Source organism: Idiotropiscis lumnitzeri, chromosome 21 (assembly GCF_059441095.1).
Source record: "Idiotropiscis lumnitzeri isolate Australia: NSW breed Sydney's pygmy pipehorse chromosome 21, RoL_Ilum_1.0, whole genome shotgun sequence".
NCBI lineage: Eukaryota > Metazoa > Chordata > Actinopteri > Syngnathiformes > Syngnathidae > Idiotropiscis > Idiotropiscis lumnitzeri.
The window spans coordinates 5,583,524-5,604,194 of NC_142411.1; the positions used below are offsets into that span (position 1 = coordinate 5,583,524).

The 20,671-nt window shown below is 40.7% G+C and overlaps 1 protein-coding gene across 4 annotated transcripts in view; it reads right to left on the reverse strand.

Annotated features, from left to right (window-relative positions):
• klhl29 (kelch-like family member 29) overlaps window positions 1–20,671 on the reverse strand; it is a 130,228-nt gene that overhangs the window by 31,103 nt on the left and 78,454 nt on the right. For all 4 annotated transcript variants that reach the window (XM_088286339.1, XM_088286340.1, XM_088286338.1 and 1 more), the window contains 4 exons: window positions 8,192–8,330; window positions 3,585–3,781; window positions 2,175–2,287; window positions 1,300–1,446 (listed from right to left, as the gene is read on the reverse strand). In XM_088286339.1, the coding sequence (XP_088142465.1) occupies window positions 1,300–1,446; window positions 2,175–2,287; window positions 3,585–3,781; window positions 8,192–8,330 (596 nt within the window). The remainder of the gene's footprint in view (window positions 1–1,299; window positions 1,447–2,174; window positions 2,288–3,584; window positions 3,782–8,191; window positions 8,331–20,671) is intronic.

The following is a 20,671-nucleotide window of genomic DNA, read 5'->3' on the forward strand; positions in this document are numbered from 1 at the left end:
GACTTGCTGACGGCTTAAAAGTTGCGCGGCGACATTGTGCCATGACATGTCATTAAAAGTTGTCACAGGTTCCGCAGGAGTGATTTTCCGCCTCGGGATGACGCGCTGGCGGATGCGGACCGTGAATGCGGCGCCACGGAAGCATCGGCAAGAGGCGCTTTTCGGTTCCCCACCCGAAGAGGTCAAGGTACAAGAAGTCACCTCTCGTTACGCTTGGATTGTTTCTCCCCCATTTTCTTTTTTTTTTTTTTTAAATCTTTGCAATCTTCTGTCCCTTCTTTCTTTTTCTTGGCTCAAAACGCAAAGTGACCCAAGGTCTCACGTCCCAGGAATATGAGAATGGCTTGTTCTGACAAGTGGAAAAATGTCCCCATTTTTTTTTTTTCCCTCACCCCTCGAAGTCGAGCTCTCCGGAATAACTTCGCTCTCCATTAGAGGGTGAGATTGCTGGAGCGAACGCTTTGGAGTTTTTGGACTTACATGACATGCGGCGGACATCGGTCCGTCGTCAATGGTGGACATGAAAACGGCCTTGGATGTTTGACGGATATTTTCTAGCATCACTCACAGCCATTGACGGCTATAGACGTCAAAGATTATTATTATTATTATTTTTTTTTAACTCGGCTGGTAGTGAACGAGTTAACTCCAGAACTGGTCTTGTACGTCAAAAAAAATGTCGTCACGCCTCACATCAGAACATCACGGCAAGGCTGCTCGACGATAACGCGATAGGAGCGCAGAATCAGGAATAATGATGTCGGCGCCGACAGGGCAACATTGATTTTGGACGTCGGATGCGGAGGAGGCCGGCCGGCGCTGGCGGACTCGTCGACATCGCTCAGGACGGATGACTCTTCCGATGATGGATGGCCGGCAATTCATCGGCTAATCTCGCTTCCATTTTTAAACAGGCCATAAAAAAAAAAATAAATAAATAAAAATCAGCGGCTTGTTCGCCACGGGAATCAATAAAAATCTGTGCGTGGATATCCGTCGACGCACCGTTTGCTTTTTGCAGCGACCCGGTTCAGACGCGACACGCCGACCTTGAGGCTTTATCATCGATTTTGCGCAAAGGGCCAATTTTGACCTGCTCTTCCCCGGCTGTCGATATCCATCTTGAGGATGTAAACTTTGATTGCGATGAACCGACTCGTCTGTCCCCTCGCCGACAAACAAACAAACAAGGGCAGCAGCCGTGTGTTTGCCCTTTTGCTTCCTCAAGAGAAACCAAGACAACGCTCCGAGGGGGAAACATTTCCAGAATTGGGCCGGCTGCATTTAGGCTTTGCTTACCTGAACTCTGGAGGCGGAGTCTCGTTTGATCCATTTGATGACCGTCTCGTACACCAACTCCTCTGCTTTGGTGTTGAGGCTGTCGTTGGACAGGTAGGCCACCAGGTCGTCCTTGGACACGCTCAGGATCTCCTCCTGGCCTGCCACCTGACCAGCAACCAGAAAAGTGGATTTTTTTTTTTTTTTGGGGACGACTCAATCTGCAGACTTACTTCATAGAAAAAAAAAAACCTCCCATGTGACAGTTAAGGAGTCATATACCATTTTATACCGCTACTTTTTTTTTTGCGCTTTTTCTTCTGGTCTCTGTCTGCCCAGTCTCAAACCTTGACTGCATTTTCCAATAAATATCCATCACATATCTCACAAAAGGAGAAAAAACTGCCGTTCTGACTTAAAAGGAAATACAGAGCCTTCATTTTGCATGAGCAAGCAGTCAAAGAGAAAAAAAAAAAAAAATCAACAGCTTTCTCAGTTCAATGGAACTTAAATAAGCTCAAGTGGCAAAATGTCGACATCTAGCACAGGAGATTGGTCGTGTAAATTACAATTGATCGCACATTGGAACAAGAAAATGGCCAACGAACAAGTTTTCATCTCGAATTGCTTTTTTTTAAGTATCTTGAAGTGGATGGAGTATTTTTGGGGGGTTTGTCTGACATTGATATTGGTTGTTCCTGAAGGTTAAAGGTTTGGCTGGCCGGGCGGAGAAACGACGGAAGTGGTCATCATGGACTTGACTAAAACTCAGCAAAAAAAAAAAAAAAAAAAAAATCGGATCTTGTCAACAATGATAACCGAGAAGTGTGAGGAACGGGGAAGGCCCAAAGAACGCGCGTCAAACATTTTTTTTTTTCTCCTTTTCCTGGACTTACCTCAGGGAAGTTCTGCAACGCAAAAGCTTTGGCCATATTGTGCAGCTCCGTGCAAGTCATGGCCTCAGCCATGGCCAGCACTCCCAAGCAGTTTGCCGCTGTCAGCTGTTTTTCTGAACACAGAGAAGAAATTTCAATTTCAAAGTGCATTCATCAAATAATTCAAGCTGAAAAAACCCCTCACAAATGTTCACGCTAATAGGACTCCCAAAAAAAAAAAATTTAAAAATCAGGTCATTGACCAGATCAAGAAGAAGGTCAAATCAGAAGAGCCACGAGGGGGAAGATGGCAGACAGATTGATCCGGTCGATAGTCAAGATGGTGGACGTCGAAGATGATGTCGAGGGATTGTGTCACAGTTTATCAGCTTTCTAGCTACCTCGACACGTCTAATAACTCCAAACGCCTCCCGGGACAAACAAACAGCGAAGGAATCGATCGCAGGGAGTAGGATTAGGGATTAACCGGGGCACATTAAAGAGGTAGATCTTAAAATGGCCAGCAGGGGGCGGGCTTTATGAACCCCTTGTGATCTTTGACAAGAGTTTGTTTTTGACGTCAACAATCAAAAGAGCCGCGGGAACTTTTGCAATCAAACGGACTGACGAACTGGCCCCGCGAAAGAAGCTGATTAAATAATTGCCCTCAAGAGGGGCTCATTCTAGATCTTTTTTTTTTTTTTTTTATTTGGATGGCGTGCCCTAACACAAATTGCGGTCAACAGAGGTAAAGCCAAAACAGGAGGCAGCAGATGAATGAGTCCACAAGAAGGTACATTTTCTAGTTTTCATGAAAAAAAAAAAAAAAACCCGCAACCTAATGTTTTCCTTGCAAGTAGCTGTCGCGTTTTGTGAATTAACATCAAAGCAAAGCAAAAGTAGGTCAAAAAGACAACATTTGACACACCCGCCTCCTCTCTCAAGGACAAACGCTTGTACCTGAACACAACGCCCCCCCCACCACCCTGCTCTAATGTGCTAAAATGTCATGAATCTTGTCGAGGCGGAATGAATTGACGTCTCAGAGGAAATGAAGTCAACAAATGGCTTCCATGTTTGCTTTTTTTTTTTTTTTTTGTGTTGTATGGCCCAAATAGAGAAAAACAAATCAATAGGCGCCGTTTCTGCTGTTTTTCTTTTCTGCGCTGGCGCGCCTCTGACCTTTTTGTCGGCATACGCTTCCCTCGTGTTCGCTATACCCTAAAACACTCATGAGATGGAATGCAAATACTGACATTTGAGGATTGTTTTTTTTTTTATTATTTTTTTTTTTATGGTCGTCCAACAAACTTTTTAGGTGACACACAACCTATCAAACTTCTCACAGCTCGGTGAAAATGGCCCAGGAGGGCGGGGGGGGGCTATATTTTCAAAATTGGTTGCCAAGCCCTCCAGCTCAAACGCACCCACCTAGGAAGGAGACGCAAACTTTGCAGAAAGTGTTGAACTGAAACTTGTTGGCGGCTTCCAACAGCGTCTTGGCGTTGGCCGAATCGATGACCAGCGAGCCCGTGTAGACGAACTCTAGCAGCTGCTCCAGAACTTCGGCGCTGATGTTGCTCATGCTCAGCTTCAACATCTCGCCGTTGCGCGTCTCCCCCGATGACCTGGTTCGGGGCAATCGCGGCACAGGGAAAGAGAAAGAAATTGGGTTTGAGAGGGCGGGCTGCTCTGGGGCGAGGTGAGTAAGATGAGACGAAGGGAAAGAATTTGGATATTTCTATTGATCTGAAACAAAATCATAAATTTAGAGAATAGCGAATCACACATAGGAAGGAGTTTACCGATATCTAAAACGATTATATGATACCTCCCCCAAGGCTTGGAGGCATGAGGAGCGGAATATGTGCTACTCGGGCCGGGCTCAAATGACGGTGATTTGTCTACGCGGCGGTGGATGCCCGCGGGGGAGATATTAGGGTGGTAAGTAACACCTCACCACCCATGTTTAATGTCCCATGTGAAACAATAATCCACTCAAGGGCAAAATAAATGGAACCCCCCCCCCCCCAATCCCACCCGCAACCACTTTAACTCCCCTCCCTGCGGCCATGGACATACGAAAAGTGGTCGCTATTAAGATGGATGGAGGCCCTTTTCACGCGTCAATCAAGATTTTTTTTTTTTTTTTTTTTTTGCTGCCGCTGGAGCCACTTTGTCAAATTAGAAAACGTACGCAAACACAATTGATGCTGCGTTCAGGAAAACTGGCCAGCTAGGAGAAAGTTGGGTCAAGCGCGAATTAAAAAATTAAAATAAATCAAATTAAATTAAATAAATAAATCACCATAATAAGTCTTCAGGCAACATGTTTATTGATTTTTAACTTTTTAGTTCAATTTTCAAAAATGTATTTGACTATAAGAAATATAAAAAAAAATTTTCATTTCACAATAATGCCTTATTTAAATAAAAAAAATGTCCAAAAAAAATCTGATATTTATCACATATTTAAGCAATTTTTTTTTATTTTTTGGAGAATGATTTTTCTATATAAAAGGTTTTGTCACTAAATTTGAGTACATTTCCTTCCGCAGAAAACTTACATCACCGAGACAGCTGAGTCAATGTCCGTTTTTTTTTTTTAAAACATTATAATGCTCTGCACCAGATTAAAGAGTGGGTGGTAGGTGGCCACTCCGTTGCCCAAACGCTGCTAAATTCAAACGGGACAAACAGGACGAGACAGCAGTACGGTGGGACAAGGGAGGAGACAGCAAAATAAAAGAGGGAGAAAGGGGTGAGGCGGGGGGGGGGGGAGGCAGGGGCGAGACGGTTCTTCCGCAGGGAGCCAGCAGCCATCCTTAACAGGGAGGGGTTGTGTTGTTCCATGACTTTTCAATAAGAGATAACCACCAACCAACCTCCCCCCACCACAAAAAAAACCAAAACCTCCACCATCACACCTGCAATAATATCCTGTAGTGTATGAACTCAAAGACATTAGTCGTCAATTGAAGCGGACTCAGGGAGGGAAGGGGAGATGAGAAGGACATCCAAAATAAATTTCAAAGACATTTTCTTATTTTTTTTTATGAATTATATAATTATTATTTTTTTTTTTTAAATGTTTTGTCCTCCTGCAAAGCAAAAAGCCACATAGCGTTATTGACCTTTATCCCGCACAAAGGCCTGCCTGCAGAGCGGAGGGAGGTGGGCAAGTGGGAAGAAAGAAAGGAAGGCAAGAGGGGAGGGTCAAAATGATGGCGGAATGATGGAGTTAAGAGCTATAAATACAAAAAAAAAAAAGAAAGAAAGAAAAAAAAAAAAAAAGAGCATCAGCCAGGTCAATTAGTGCAGCAGAAAGTGGCTTGAGAGGCCACGGTAAAACGTTAGGGAGCGTCTGAAAAAAGGAGGCTAGCGTCTGATTGCACTTGTGTGAAAAAAAAAAAAACGGAGGCGGGTGCGGAAGTGTCGAGATGAGCTCTATTCGGATGGTGGAATCTGTTTGTGAAAAAAAAAAATGCTACGCTTTTCGGAGAAGGAATTGGAAAATGGAGGTCAAACACAGAACACACAAATTGGACACAATTTCGCCACCACGCTCCAAAACACACGGAATGATGAAAATGCACAAAGTCTGGCACTTTAGTCGAGGATTCTTGATTTTGAAATTTACAGGTGGAGTATGCCGGGGGGAAGGACGGCAAGAATTGGCTCAAATGATACACTTGGCATACTTCCTGTGTCATTTTGGGCATGGATTCCGGAGACCTTTTGATAAATATGCTGATAAATATAACTGAAATATAATCTACCTCATTCACTACCATTGACGGCAAAAGACGTCAAAAATCAATTTTTTTTTTTACTCTGCTGGTAGTGAATGAGTTATTAGAAATTGCCATTTCAAACCAAAACGGCAGAATTCCTGTCACTTTTTGAGACTTTTTTTGTGGGTCTACTCAAGATGAACAAGCAGGCCATATTTTTGCTGCGACATGAAACCGATTTTGGGCACCACATTTTTAAAGACAACCTATTAAGAGTTTTGAGTTTTGCGATGAATCAAACTTTCACGTCGCAAACTGACTTCCTGTGCCAATACGGGTTGGATTTTTGTGGGTCTACTCATGGTGGATATGTCGAACTAAATGAGCGGGCTTTGGGGGACGAATGTTATTGGACTTACAAATGTCACCATATCCTGTACCCATTTAAATGCTTTTATTCCCCCAAAAAGTCATTTTATGAAAAACAAGGTGACACTGTGCATGCGCAAAAATTGCCCTTCAATGAAGCGGCGACATAAACTGCAGTGCAACAAAAAATGTGAAGACTCATCTCGCTATTGGGATCAACTAGAACAAAGACTATTCACGAAACTCCCGAGGGGAATTGGACAAAGTCCCGTCCTCCCCTCGGGGTGAGTCGAGCAGTGGGTTTGGCGCGACGAGAGAGGACGAACGCGTCAGACCGGCTCTGAGGGTTTTTTTTTTGCACCGTGTGGTCGCAGCCGTGCAGAAAATGTGGATGGACGCCAGAAATTAAATGCCAAGTGGGCACGCTTATTGGAAAAATGCTGATGGGTGAAATGGAATAACAGGCCGCGGTCGGTGCGCGCCGGCCCTTTAAGAAGAATTTTTTTTTTTAAATGAGAAATGCTCATTCGTTGGGTATTATTGAGCAACATTTCAAAAACATTTGCAAACTTCACGCCCAGATGATGGACTCGCAGTTAAGAAGCCCGCTGGAGACAGCGAGTGATGGACAGCCCCCCCCCCGTCCCCGAACGTCAGGGCCCCTTCGCAACGGTTTGCGGCTTTCGTCAAGGTCAAAGGCAGACTTTTGTTGGCGTATTTGGTGGAGCTGTCAGCGCCACATGCCGCTGCCACGGACACACACAAGCGCTTGTCGGCTTCTCCACTGCCTGTCTACGTTTGAAATGTACAGTACACCACAAGCTTCCGTCTTGGGTGTGACGGGAGACGCTGGCCACAGAAAACCTACCGTGAATACTAAATTAGGTGAGAAAAATCGCAATTTAAATTGGACACAAAAATGCTAAATTTTACAATGAATTTAAAAATACATAATTTTGAATGCTATTATCTAACAAAAAAGTTGGACTTAAACAGGAATTATTAATTCAAATTAGAAATTCCCGCCAAATTTTTTTGACAATAAGAAATATAAAATAAACGGCCATAACGTTGACTAAAAAAAATGCTTACATGAAGTTACATGAAGTCAGGCATTATAGTTCTAAAGAATCCTTCAAAGACAAATTACTCTTACAGATTTTGTTAGAATGCGAAAAAATGTGAACAAATTGAGCAAAATTTTTCAGTTCTCATCATTTGATGTGTTGCTATAAACTCCAAAACCAAAGTCACTTGAATTTAAAAATTCATCCCCCTAAAATCCAGTTTAATTTAGCAGCATGAAGTTTGGTTGGTTTAAAAAGACCCACAAAAAAAAAAAAAAAAAAAATCTCAAGAATCCATGCCCAAAAAATTTCAAGTTCTGGAAGTCTTCCATTTTGCTCGGAAGAAGCGATTTTCCACTCTAGTCCGAAGGCGGATGTGTTCACTCCTTTCCGCCAACACCGCAGTGTCTTAGCTTCCGATTACATTCTGCAACATTTTTTTTTCTCTATGGCAGAAAGACGTTTGGGGCCCTTCAAAACATCTCCCGTGCCGTGAAACATTTGCACTGCTCGTTAAAATGGAAATGTGGTTAAAATGGTGTGGCGAGAGACGACGACTTGTTGACCTTTATCTCCAGATTCAGATACATTCGTTTCAGTGTGGGAGTGAGAAGGGAGGGGGGGGGGAAGGAAGTAATGGCTGCTGGCCCTGCGCGAGAACCAAAAAAATAATAATTTTAAAAATATAATCAAATCATAAAATCTTCACGCACCTGCAAGAAAGATGGAAAGAAAGAACAGAAAGAGAAAGAGGGCTAGGGGGGGGGGCTAAGTGGGGTTCGGAAAGCGACACAAATGTGCCCTACAAAAGAGAACAGGTGGAATCAAAGAGGAGGAGGAGGAGGAGTGCTGTCAGGAAAAGGCAAACCTTTTGACCAGGTCCTTGAAATACAAGCTGCAGGAAGCTAGAACATTTTGGTGGACTTCAAACTCTTTGCCTTCAACAATTATTTTCAGGTCTGTAAACTCTTTCGCTCGCCGCTGCTGGTTGAGCTCCTTCAACATCTCTGCGGAGGAAGAAGAAGAAGAAAGAGAAGAAGAAGAAAAAAAAAAGGAGGAGAAGAAAAACAGACAGCGAGACATTTTCGGTTTAGAAGTTGTTTGAATTTTCGGACAGACAAGAGCATCAACAGATTGACACGGAGAAGAAACACGGAACAAAAATTAAAAAAAAAAAAAAAAAAAAAAAGTGTCATATTGCAGGGAGATAACATTGGTGAGTTTGCTCACCTGATGCAAAAAAAATAAAATAAAAAATATATATAAAAGTGATATGACAAGAATTCACAAGGATATTGCACAAGAAATGAAGAATTATCAAAATATTTTTTTCTAAAGCTGATTACACAAAAAGGTGCTATTTCTCATGTAAAAAAATAAATAAAAATCCTACTAAATTAATATTGCAGAAGACACATCAAGAAACAACACTTCAATTCACGGAATCAGCTCACCAGTTTATGATAAAAAAAAAATAAATAAAAAAAGTGAAAAATATAACAAAAGTGCATTTTTTTCAAATTTATTTATTAATTAATTTTTGGTTGATGCCCAAAATGTCCGTTTTAGACTAAACAACAATGTGCACATTTTGTTACAAATTTGAATCTTCTAATAAATAACCCTATAAAGCCCAAAAAAAAAAAAAAAAAAAAATCCATGGAAATGAACTCAATTCTTGTGTTCAACGAATTAGATCAGCACTGTAATCATCGCGACCCCAAAACGGAACCGAATTGGGAACGAGTCACGCTTGGATGCAAATTCAGTATGGTGGCGCCTTGTTGGACCAACTGGTTCGGAGGCGCTCGTTTTCCCGCCGCCTCATTCAGACGAATGCTGAGAGGGAAAATCAGCAAAGGGGGTGGGGCCAAGTAAGGGGGGGGGGGGGGGGGGGCGACGTCATGCTTTTTAATCCAGAAGGCCACTTCGAGAACATACACAAGCCAGAACCATTATGGACACTTTCCTTGAGCCGTTAAAGCTTCTCATCGCCGGTGCCGGCTGCGAAGGACGCTTCGTTCGACAACATTTGGTAGACAGTGCAGATGGCGATGCACAAAAAGGCGATCCTGCAAAACGACAGTTCTCGGGAAAGAGCGGAAGTGGCTCAAGTATTCGCTTTCTTGACTCATTCACCACCAGCCAAGTCAATAAAATGGATCTTTGACGTCTTTAGCCGTCAATGGCAGTAAATGAGTTCAGCAGAAGTACTGACACATGCAAAAAGACTCGAACGGATCTTTTTGACATATGTTGGAAAAAAAAAAAGAAGAAAAATCTACTTACTGTGAGTACAGTAGCGAAGTAGCATTACTTTGTTTCTCCTCATGGCCGGAAAACGCTTTTTCGGTGTGAGCTAGCTAACAGCTGCAGCCGTGCTTGTGACATGCGATTAGCCTGGCAACCGCCTAAATGGGGCGTAGGGGGGTGAGGAGGTGGGGGGGGTGCTTCTGTGGATTCGTTCTTCGCTTCGATTTGAATGCAATTTGGAGCGGCTATCAGAGCTTTTTATGGTTCCGATCACCCCGGTGATTAAACATGCCGGACACGCTTCAGCCTTTGAGGACTCTGGCAGGCAAAAAAAAAATGATCATTTAAAAAAATAGTTATGATATAAGTGAGCAGGGATGGAAACTGGCACCTAAAAAAAAAAAAAAAAAAAAAAAAAAGACCTGACATGGATCCAAAAATATTTGCAAATCCTCCTCACAAAGCACTCGGAGAAAAAAAAAGTGAGCAAGGCCACAATAGCTTGAATCGGTCTGCGGCGCGTCTCGTCCGCGACCATTTCAACAATAACACACTTTTTGTATGAATGTTCATAGCGACAGTGTCGAAAGTGTCCTTGGGTCTCACATAAGAACAGTTTCACTCTGCTTGTTCGAGAGTCTCGCAGGTGAACTTCCCGTTTTTGTGAACGTGAATATGATGTCTTTGCTTTTGTCATTTTTGTGCGCAAGCTCTTTCGACGTTTTTAAAGGTGAATGTTCGCTTCACATTTGATTCAGGAAGGCAGCGCCTGAGTGGACTGTGAGTTGATCATCGGGAAATGATCGAAATTCACTCAGTTGACCCAAAAATGATTTGCTCTTTCTCTTCATCTATCTGTGGCATATAGCAACAAGCAGAAAATAATCCATTAAAAAAACAAAAAAACGGAACAATTTCAAACTGCTCACAGTAAATTCTGCAATAGATCACCTTAAGTCTGCAGAAATTTAAATTCAGTATTTTTTTGGGGGGGGGGTGTTAAATTTAGGAAATTGAACCACACAGACCAGACGTAACAGCTGCTATAAAAATCCCCGCAACCCGTTTCTAACATACGTCGGTCGCCAAGATGTTTCAGTGTCGTACTGAATGTTCCGGAAAAATACTAATAAAATCCGAAGAAAAATGGAAACAAAATTGAACATGAGGATGTTTCTGGAAAACTTTCCAACTGGATGCACAGCTGCATCCCTGTTCGGGAATGTGTCACCCCGCTCCTTGAAACACAAAAGCATTCCACTCCAGATCTTCTTGTCAGCGGGCCAACTGTCAGCGCTTCCCGACAGTGAATCGTTTGGACTCTCCTGCAAAAACGATATGGCTCTCGCCTCCAATCATCCACGCCGCATCACACCGTGAATAGAGCCCCCCCCGAGTGGGCGGAGCGGGGGCCCCGGGAGTAGACAAAGGCCGCCTCCCTCGGAGCCACGCAGACACACCTGAATGCCTGATAGAGGAGCTCATCGTGGCTTCCAAGGGGAGGATTTGGCCAGGAACAACCCGTGAAACTACAAACGGCGTACCCCATTCTTCAGTGCGGGGGGACGCCAAACCTACGTCTCAATACGAAAAAGATGCCCTGAGGGACGTCAAGTAGAGTAACAAAGACCTGCGCTAGCTCTCGCCGTTGGGTCGTCGGGCGGACGAGTTCACAGCAGGAGCAGCCCATCCCTGATTGGTTGCTTCTTGGCCTAGTAACGCAGTCAACGTCCAATCGGGGTAGTCGGGAAATGCAACCAATCGGTGGGTGCCAACGCTTCGCCAATACCAACACCAAAAATGACGTGCCGGGACGTGATAGGTCGGCCAGAAAGGCCGCGCCATTGGTTGCCGATCTCGGAGCCATTTTGAGGTTCGGCACAAGTTTGACAGGAGCGGGGATGCGGGCGGGGGTTTCGGCCATTTTGTCGCCCAGGCAAAAATTTCGGTGGGCTTTGTCATCATAAAGTGACGTTAATATTACTCGGCTTGGGAACTGGGCTAAAAAAATTATGATTTTCAGATTTTTTTTAAATACATATTTTAATAATATTAATGTTCATCTTTGACAATTAATTTTTTAAAGCAGTTTTTTTTTTTTTTAAATTTTTGCCATGATTTTTACATTTTAATTTTGAATGTATTTTTAGCAGTATGAGCCAATAGATGACAGAAACATTTTAATACTGCAAAAGCTTACGCATTCATCCTATTCCCGTAATGTTGGCAAGTCTACAATTTTTTTTTAAATATTTGTTATTTCTAATATATTATGTTGCATTATTAATGACTTATAAACAAAATAAATATATGTTAAAAAAAAACAAAAACAAAAAAAAACTGAAAGAACAACAATGAGCTCGTTCTGACCCTTTTGTTCTCTTTTAAAGATTCAATAGTAAAATGCTGCTTGCTTAATTGGCCGGAAAACAAACCAGCACCACGAGACGATCAATAATTTAATATAAAACTGGAGTATAATGTTTTTATTCAGAGCGTAAGGAGACAGGAGCATGTTTTATGACGTACATTAAAAATTAAATCAAATCAATGTCTAAAAGTATTTACGCTGGACGCTGTTTTTGAAGCATGAAAATCAAGTATTTAAAAAAAAAAAAAATGCAGCTACCTTAGCAAATTACCGGCAAATCATTTTTATTCCATTAAATAAATGAAAGAAAAAGAAAGCTCGTCAAATTGAGTCATTCTACGGTAGATTTCAGAACTAATGATATATTTGAGGATTGTAGTTACTGATTTATTAATTTTACGTTAACGTTCAAATGTAATGCATTTCTCACAAATTCAAATACAAAAAAAAAAAAATTCAATATTAAAATATATAGCTTTTACATTCAAAGACATTTCAGAGATGTCATAATTAGATTTCTTTCTTTATTATTATTTTAAGTGAACCGTTCTGGATTAAAATAAAAGTGAACTGTAGAAAAGAAAAAATTAAATAAATTGGAGCTGAATAAATTCATAAATATGAATATATCACCATCTATTTCTAAGTCATTTGAACTCATTTACATTTTTTTCCAAGAGAAACAGCAGGAGGCCACCAGCATGAATCATTGTATTATTTTTAAACACATTCATTAAATACATAAATTTATAAAGTACAAATACAGATTGAAATTCCCCCAAAAAGTCAATTTCAAAGTAATTTACATTTTTGGAAAAATTTTGCTTTTGGTTTTATAATATCGATTTATGAATTATAATTTCAGTTCACAAGCCTGTTTTCTCCCCCACCCCAAAAAAAAACTAATTCAGCCTAGTATTTATATAATCATTATTTTATTATGAAGACTTTTTTCAACACAATATTTTATGAGGACTTATTTATTAACAGCCTGGGATTTATATATATATATATTTTTTTAAGTAAAGGCTTGTGATTATTTTTTTTTAACGCGATGATTTTGTCAAAAAGAAATTTAAATAGCATTTTATTTTTATTTTTTTATTTTAGATAAATAAAGGGATTTCACTTAAAATTTTTACATGCACACATTCGTATTTGGTTAGTTGTCAATCAATCCAATTTGACTTAATTTTCTCAGGTTGAACAAGCAAACTTAAAGTGTACAAATGTTTATCCATCTTTTATGCTATAAAATAAAAAGGAACTAATCCGCAGGACATTTTCCTGGCTTCCTAAACAAGAAGAGTCAAAGGCTTGCAAACGTTTTTTTGTTGCTTGTCTATTGAAAACAAGCAAGGATCAAAGCCGCCGGGCGTCCTCGTTTCCTCGCGTGGCCACGTGACAAAGTCGGATATCATCCAATGGCGTCAAAACATTCCTCTTCCCCAATCAAACCGCATTCATTCCGCAGGAAATCCGCCCCGATCGTCAACAACTCTTCACTCTCGCCGCCTTCGAGAATAGTCCGTGATGACACCGTTGGTTTCGAATCTGATTTTTACGTCCTCGCTTCCTCCTCAAGAGTGCCGAGTTAAGAAGCCGTTCGTGTCAACGGGTGTAGACGAGGGGTGGGCTGGGTTTCAGGGATGCCGTTAGGGGCCCTTTGAAGGGGACCTGCACCTGGACCCTGGAGGGCCAGAGGTCAGCCTGCACTCTGAGGACGGCGCGAGGGGAAATCCGAGGACAAGCTCAAAGGGAATGAAAGTGTGTCAAGGGGGGGGAGGGGGGGCGTGGCTTCAATGTTAATCATGCGGAATGGGGGAGGACTGTAGGTGACATATCATAAAACTAACTAAATAAAACTAAAAAAATAAATAAATAAAAATCTAAAATAATAACATTTGTTTTCAATTCATTATTATTTTTTATTTGAGGAGGGAGGATTGTTTTTGGTGTTTTACCAACACATGCATCACAGTGTTGAAGCCAGGACGTCATTTTCTTCCAATACTTCAATTTGAAATTTAAGCCTTTAAGTTAAATAAAATCAGAAATTATAAGAAAAAAAAAATAAATGGGAAGAGATCCTAGCTAGACTATTATTTTTAGAGTGATTTTGACATAGTAACTACTTCCTTAGAGAAAAGATCCCCCCCCCCCCAAAAAAAAAAAAATAAAAAAATCAGTTTTGTTGTATTCTATCATATTTGGTCTCTCTGAATTATTTATTAATTTTTTTTTGCAGACTAAAACATTGCTACGATACGTTCAAATGAAGCGTCAGCCTATTATAGTTGACAGCATGCAAATGGAGTCCTTTCGCAATCATATACAGCGCGACAGACGACGCAACATATTCACCGCAGCAATAACTTCACCAGGCAAAAACTGGGACACCACTGTCGGTACACCCCCACCCTCAAAGGAAGAGAAAGCTACGTGCAAAAAAATAAAAATAAATAAATAAAAATTCAACAAATCTGCAATTCTCTATGAATTACCGTATTTTGGTGACAATAGCTTGGTGGAGCGTCAAAACATGACTAAGGAAACAAAACATTGGTTTTGATGTTGTATGTCAGAGGCCCATAAAATACACTGACACTTTTTTTTTTAAATATCTTAATTATAGTGGTTGCAACAAGACATGACAAATAAAGTTAAAATAAGCAAACTATTTGTTATTTATTGCCTTTGATGTCGGATGTGATTCCATGGACCTTAAAATGACACCAAATTGGAATTGGGGGAATTTAATTCTGATTTCTACTGGGAATAACTGAAATATAGGAAATTTTGACTGAACTCAAAATAATTTATTAATTTTATATTTGTTTTGGCGGTGGTAGTTTATGCGGCACATAATCCTTAAATGGAGAAAAAAATGGCATTTTGCACAATTTCTTTGCGTTTCTGGTCGTGCATCACGGGAACAACGCCCCTTGAATAATTAAACGCAGGCAGAAAACTGCAAATAAACAAAGCCACGAGGTCCATTTTCTGCTCCAATTCAAATACTCCAAGTCGGTATTTATGAATGACACATTTCGTTGCACGTGGCGATCCAAAAGCACAATTCTGCCTATAAACGGATCATAAAACGCAATCATAAGAATTGATGCAACAACAACAAACAAAAGACCACAACCACACCATTATTGCCTTTGATATTAAACGTCATTCGATAGTAGCGCTAAAGGGACATAAAATTGCATTTTCTCGTTTTTTTTTCTGGCATCAACTATTTAGAAAATGCTGTAACACCTTTTCCACAGCCCACACGCGCCAATCCTCTTTCAGCACTGAAATAAATACTTCCATGAGGGAATAGGCGAAATAATGACATGCGCTGCGAGCCAACGGCACCTCATCAGAAATGTGTAAAGATTTATTTTCCAGAACTGCTGCGCACAGCTCAAGTGACGTTTCTGGACGTTAACGCATCAGCTTATTAAAGTGTAAAAAAAAAAAAATCATAATGCCAAAACTACCCTGGGCGTTAAATTACTAGTCAAAGGATAATATGCAAATTTAACGGACAAAAAGATGGAAGCAAAAAAATTCATCGTCAGGATCTCGTTCTAGCGTTGTGTGAAAACAGGCCACTCATTGGATGACGGAGAACCAATCGGGATGCAGAGAGCCAGGACCAATCACAAATCAGACAAATTTAACACAGCAGGAAAATCACCCTGGATACCAAAAACTTGTCCATTTACATGTTTTAAAATCATACACGCCACAATGAAACTAAAAGGTTGAATTTCTTAAAACAAACAAAAGTAGTCATTTTCCCGCACAATAAAACAGTTCCCAGGTGTCAAAATACGCAATTACATCCCATTTTTCACCCTACTTTTTACAGCCCTGAAGAAATCTGCCAGTTTTCTCACGACCTCGCGGACATTACCATGTGATGTTCAAATTTCATGATGTCACAATCAGCCAAAAATCGAAAAATTATAGAAACATGTAATTAAACTGTTACACAATCAGTAAATGAATGATGAGTACCAATGCCTTTGTCATTTGTTGGGAGTTTGCAAAGTTAGCTTCTAGCGCTAGCTAGCTGGTACGACAGAACACAGAAGACTTTACCAAAAGGGAAAAAAGTTCTGCTCTTGGCCAGGGAAAATTATTTGAATGTAAAGAGGAAACTATTTCCATAGCTTTGTTGTTCCTAATGTGAGCAAACTGAATTCTCATTTTTTTATTTGGTATCATTTGTGCCGAGTCAGCGGTCAAGATGAAGAACAAACGACATTGACATTAGCGGTGATTGATCCGGCTCGGTCAGCTTTGTTTTTACAGCCGGCTTTCTAAACGTCACCGCTTTGAACTGGGCTGCTGAAATAGTAACTTAATGGAATTGAATTAAAAGAAGGGAAGCGGAGTGCTGCACTTTGTTCTAATGAAAGTCGTGACAAGCTATCACGACAGCCGCTGTCAGAAAGTATTAACCTACTCCGCAAACATCACCGCAACGATTATGCTCATAATAATCAATGAGTCGATTATTAATTAAGACTTACGTTCAAAATGTGAAATTAATTGTTGAATCACTATTTATTTACTTTATTGTCCAGAATCAACTAATTGATTACTTTGAAATATTTTTTAATTAATATCGCAAAAATTCACTCAGCCAAAACGCTAACTTTGCGAAAATCAAAATAACTTGACATAATTTGACCCAAAAATAAATTGTATGTTTAACCAGAAATATTGCAAAAGTCAAAGTGCAGAGGGACAAAAAGTGGGAATTTGCGAGATTTACCACTGCCAATACTTTGATTTAATAATCTAAAACAGGATAAAAAGAAGATCAATTAAATGACTTTTAAAACCCCAAAATGTTGCGTCGTAACTGGTTATTAAACGCCTTCAAAAACCTTTTCAAAGTATTTAACTTTGACTATTTTATTTTTCCAATTTACTTTGAATACTCGACACCCGGTCAAAACGGCGCTCAAGCAACGGCGCAAAGGTCTCGAGTGACTTGCAACGTTTTCTTACCCTTCCCGCTCGCAGCGCGTTTACGACTCGCCGCCTCCTCGCCATGTCCACAAACACAATAACAACATTTTCGTGTCAGCTGAGCCCTTTAAGGATAAATGTCACCGTGTCCGCATTGCGTGTTTACTGGACAACGTCCTAAAAGTCAAAGCGGCTCAAGCGGGAAGGTGAGTGGCGGTGGGGGCGATGCAACATTTGCCTTTGATCCTATTAGAACTTGTTTTACAAAAAAATAAATAAAAATAAACCCTGTCTTTCTTTCATTATTTTTTTGTATGTATGGCAGCTGTGACCTTCAATTTCTTTTTTTTTTTTAGCTCTCGATCACAAACCCCGAAGACAGACACAGCATTTAGAGCGTTCAGAGATGCTCATCAACAACATTGCACTAAACTGCTTCAATATTTTAATATCGCAACAAACAAAAAAACTGATATAGAAGTCGCATCAGGCTACAAGCTGCAGTTTTCTATGTTGGAAAAAAAAAAAAAGAGTTTACTGCATGTACAGAACGATTTTCTACTGTGAATGCACATAAAGGTACATAAACGGATTTTTAAAACAGTGCCTTTTAATGCGGCAGCAATTTTGCTGATTAAAACAGAACAGACCCAAGAGAGAAAATTTTTTTTTTTTAAAAATCAAGATTTATTTAGCGTATTTTCTGAACTATAGAGCGCCCCCTAGTGGTGAAAGAAAAATCCACAGAAAAGCCGCAACCTTGTATTAGCCCCATTAAATATCGACGCTACAGCAAATATTATCGGACCTTGTTCATTATCAGTACACAAGCAGGCAACAGACATTGCGATGAACCGTTGTGTTCTGTATTTATGGAAAAACTAGCATGAACTCATTTGCGGCCATTGACAGCTAAAGACGTCAAAGATCTATTCTTTTTTTTTTTTTTAACTCAATCAATCATCAATAATTAATCATTCATTGATCCCAGAATTAACGGTATTGTAGCTGAGTTACGCAAGATCGTGATGACGTGGCATTTTCTGTGACGGAGATTAGCATGAACATCGTGATCTGTTTTGATAAATTATCCCAAAACCAGTCTCACATCATATCGTTTTATATTATCAGTCACAATTCAGTTTCAATACACAACAAAAGTCGGCATTGTGATATATCGCACCGTCGTTATCCGTACAGCTACATAAAATATCGACACGGTAACTGCAACACTCCGTCATGTGACGCTTGTCGAACGGCCGCAATGAAAAGTCAATAACGCATCATTCAATAGCATTACGCTATCGGCGCCCGCCACGGGATTTTGGTTCGGCGAGAGCACCCGAGATGTCTTGATTGCAGTCGGGAGCCATTATCATCCGTCCACGTCGCAGACCAAACTATCAATCTTCGCCGCGCCGACCTTGTTGGTAACTCCCAGGAATAATAAGTTGGAAAAGGGGGGGAGCTACTCCTGCTATTGTCGGCTCTCGTCATTAGTATTTATTAGATGTCCTGCATGCATTATCAAAGCCATTTAAAAGTTTTCTGGGCAGAAGTTTGACACGAACATGGCCGACACTGCTGAGCAGCTTCCGCGCCAGCGAGAGGCTTCGCGCGCGTCGCCTCTCGCTCCCTGCTGCAATTAGGCCTTCTCATTAGGGGAGAAACATCCGCCACACGGCAGACGAGGCTTCGTGGTAGCATCTGCCGTGTTTACCGGCGACAACAACTTTCTCGTTGGCTTTAATTTGCTGCAGTTCATTTGCTTAAAAGAGCTGAATGGCGCAACTTGACACAGATAGGGTGAAAAATTAAGTATTAATTGTTGCGCCCTCGAAAGGTAGGTTCATGTTATCTCGTTCTGAACTACAAATGCGAACTTGTGCGTTGGAGCCCTCACGTCATGACCATTGCAATTCTCTCTTTACCCATCTGAGCAAAACTTTAGTCATTTACTGACATGACCAATGTCGGATTTTATTGCTTTTTTTTTTTAATTATATATATATATATATATATATATATTTATATATATATATTTTTTTTTTAAATAATAAAATAGAGATAATAAAATAAAAATTAAATTAAATCAAATTAAATAAAATAAAATTTAATTAAATAAAATCAATACTTATTCGTATATTTTTGCTATAAGGCGCAGCAACTCATCTTTGAAAATTTTTTTTTTTTAAAAAGCCGCACCCTTGTATTAGTCGTGCAAATATGAGGTTGTATCAATTTAGATCTACATGACTTGTAAATGTCTCCTTGAATCGTTTTGCTACGGAAATGAACTTTACTTGATGGCCTTTCACGCCGCTTGTAAAGTTTTCCCATTAAGTTTTCTGGGGGGCCAACAAGCGTCACCGCTCCCCACAGCCAAATGGACGCCAGCTGTTTCGGCATCTTTCTTATTGGTTTTACAGTTCCCACTGGCACTTTGCTAAATAAATATATTGCAGGTTGCATTTGAGAGACCTGAGAAATTTCTTCCCATCACCTTTTTTTTTTGTGTTTAAATAAAATAAAAATAAAAATTAAATAAAAATTATATATATATATATATATATATATATATATTAATTAATTAATTTATTTATTTATCTATTTATTAAAATAGATTGTTTCTATAGCCACGTGTGGGGTCAGACTGATGCAAAAATAGTTTCCCCCTTGAATTTACAAGCAGGAACTACGAACTTAACACGTCGACCAGTGAGGAAAAATGGAAGTGGAGGATGCCGAGTCAAAATACGTACAAGACTGAATCAAAGAGCAACCATTTTTTTTTTTTTCAGATGCTGGGGAGAGAACAAAAGCGGCAATGCGATCCCGTGAACGGAAGCCAACAAAAGGAGTCACTTGTCGCAAAGAGGGCAGGTGTGGGGCGGGAAGGCGACGCTGGCAGGATGCGATTATGCATGTACAACCTGATCTGTCAGGGGCCGTGGGTTCGGCCGGCGACGTTCACAAGCTTTATCTCTGACATTCAGGAGATTAATGAAGCCGTCGTTGCATTGTGCACGCGAGGAGCCGGGGAAGGGATGATCAATCTTAATGAGCTATCCGCCGTCCGTGCATTAACTGTGGGCAGATATAATGCACGGGGGCTCCTGGCAGGGGCTCCTTGCCTTTAAAATACGATAACGAGGCAGAATGAGTGAGGGCGGTCGGCGGCTTTCCTACCGCCGACATATTCCCAACCACCCCTCGGGATGGGCATAAAAACGATTAAGCGATCGACCGGCCGCTAAAATTGGTCTTTTTAAGTTTATTTCTGGCAATTAGAAGAGAAATTAGAACCGTGGAATGGCATATACAAGATTTTTAAACACACTTATACTAAACATTGAGCCGCACGGTCGTGAAAAGTAAACGGTTTACGTTTAGAGGGAGCGAAAGCACAAACCTGGGCCAACGACCACTCAGAATTCAAATGGAAAAGCGAGCCATGGCAACTCCAGAAGATGTTTTGTTAAAGTGATCAACTTCAAGATAAAACGTAAAGGCATCAAAATGTTCAGAATCAATTTGTCACTGTGTCAGCAACTCCCGCATATTTCATTTGAATTTGCCCGTGACACTTGTGTACACTTTTTTTTCCAAGCTTTGCAAACAGGAAACAAAGCTGGCGAGCGAGGAGAAATGGAGGCCAGGTTTCATGAAGGCCGCCGTGATTAATGGGCTTGGCGCCGAACTCTCAAAACCGTTTGCGACGGCGCACAGGAAGGGAAGCTTCTG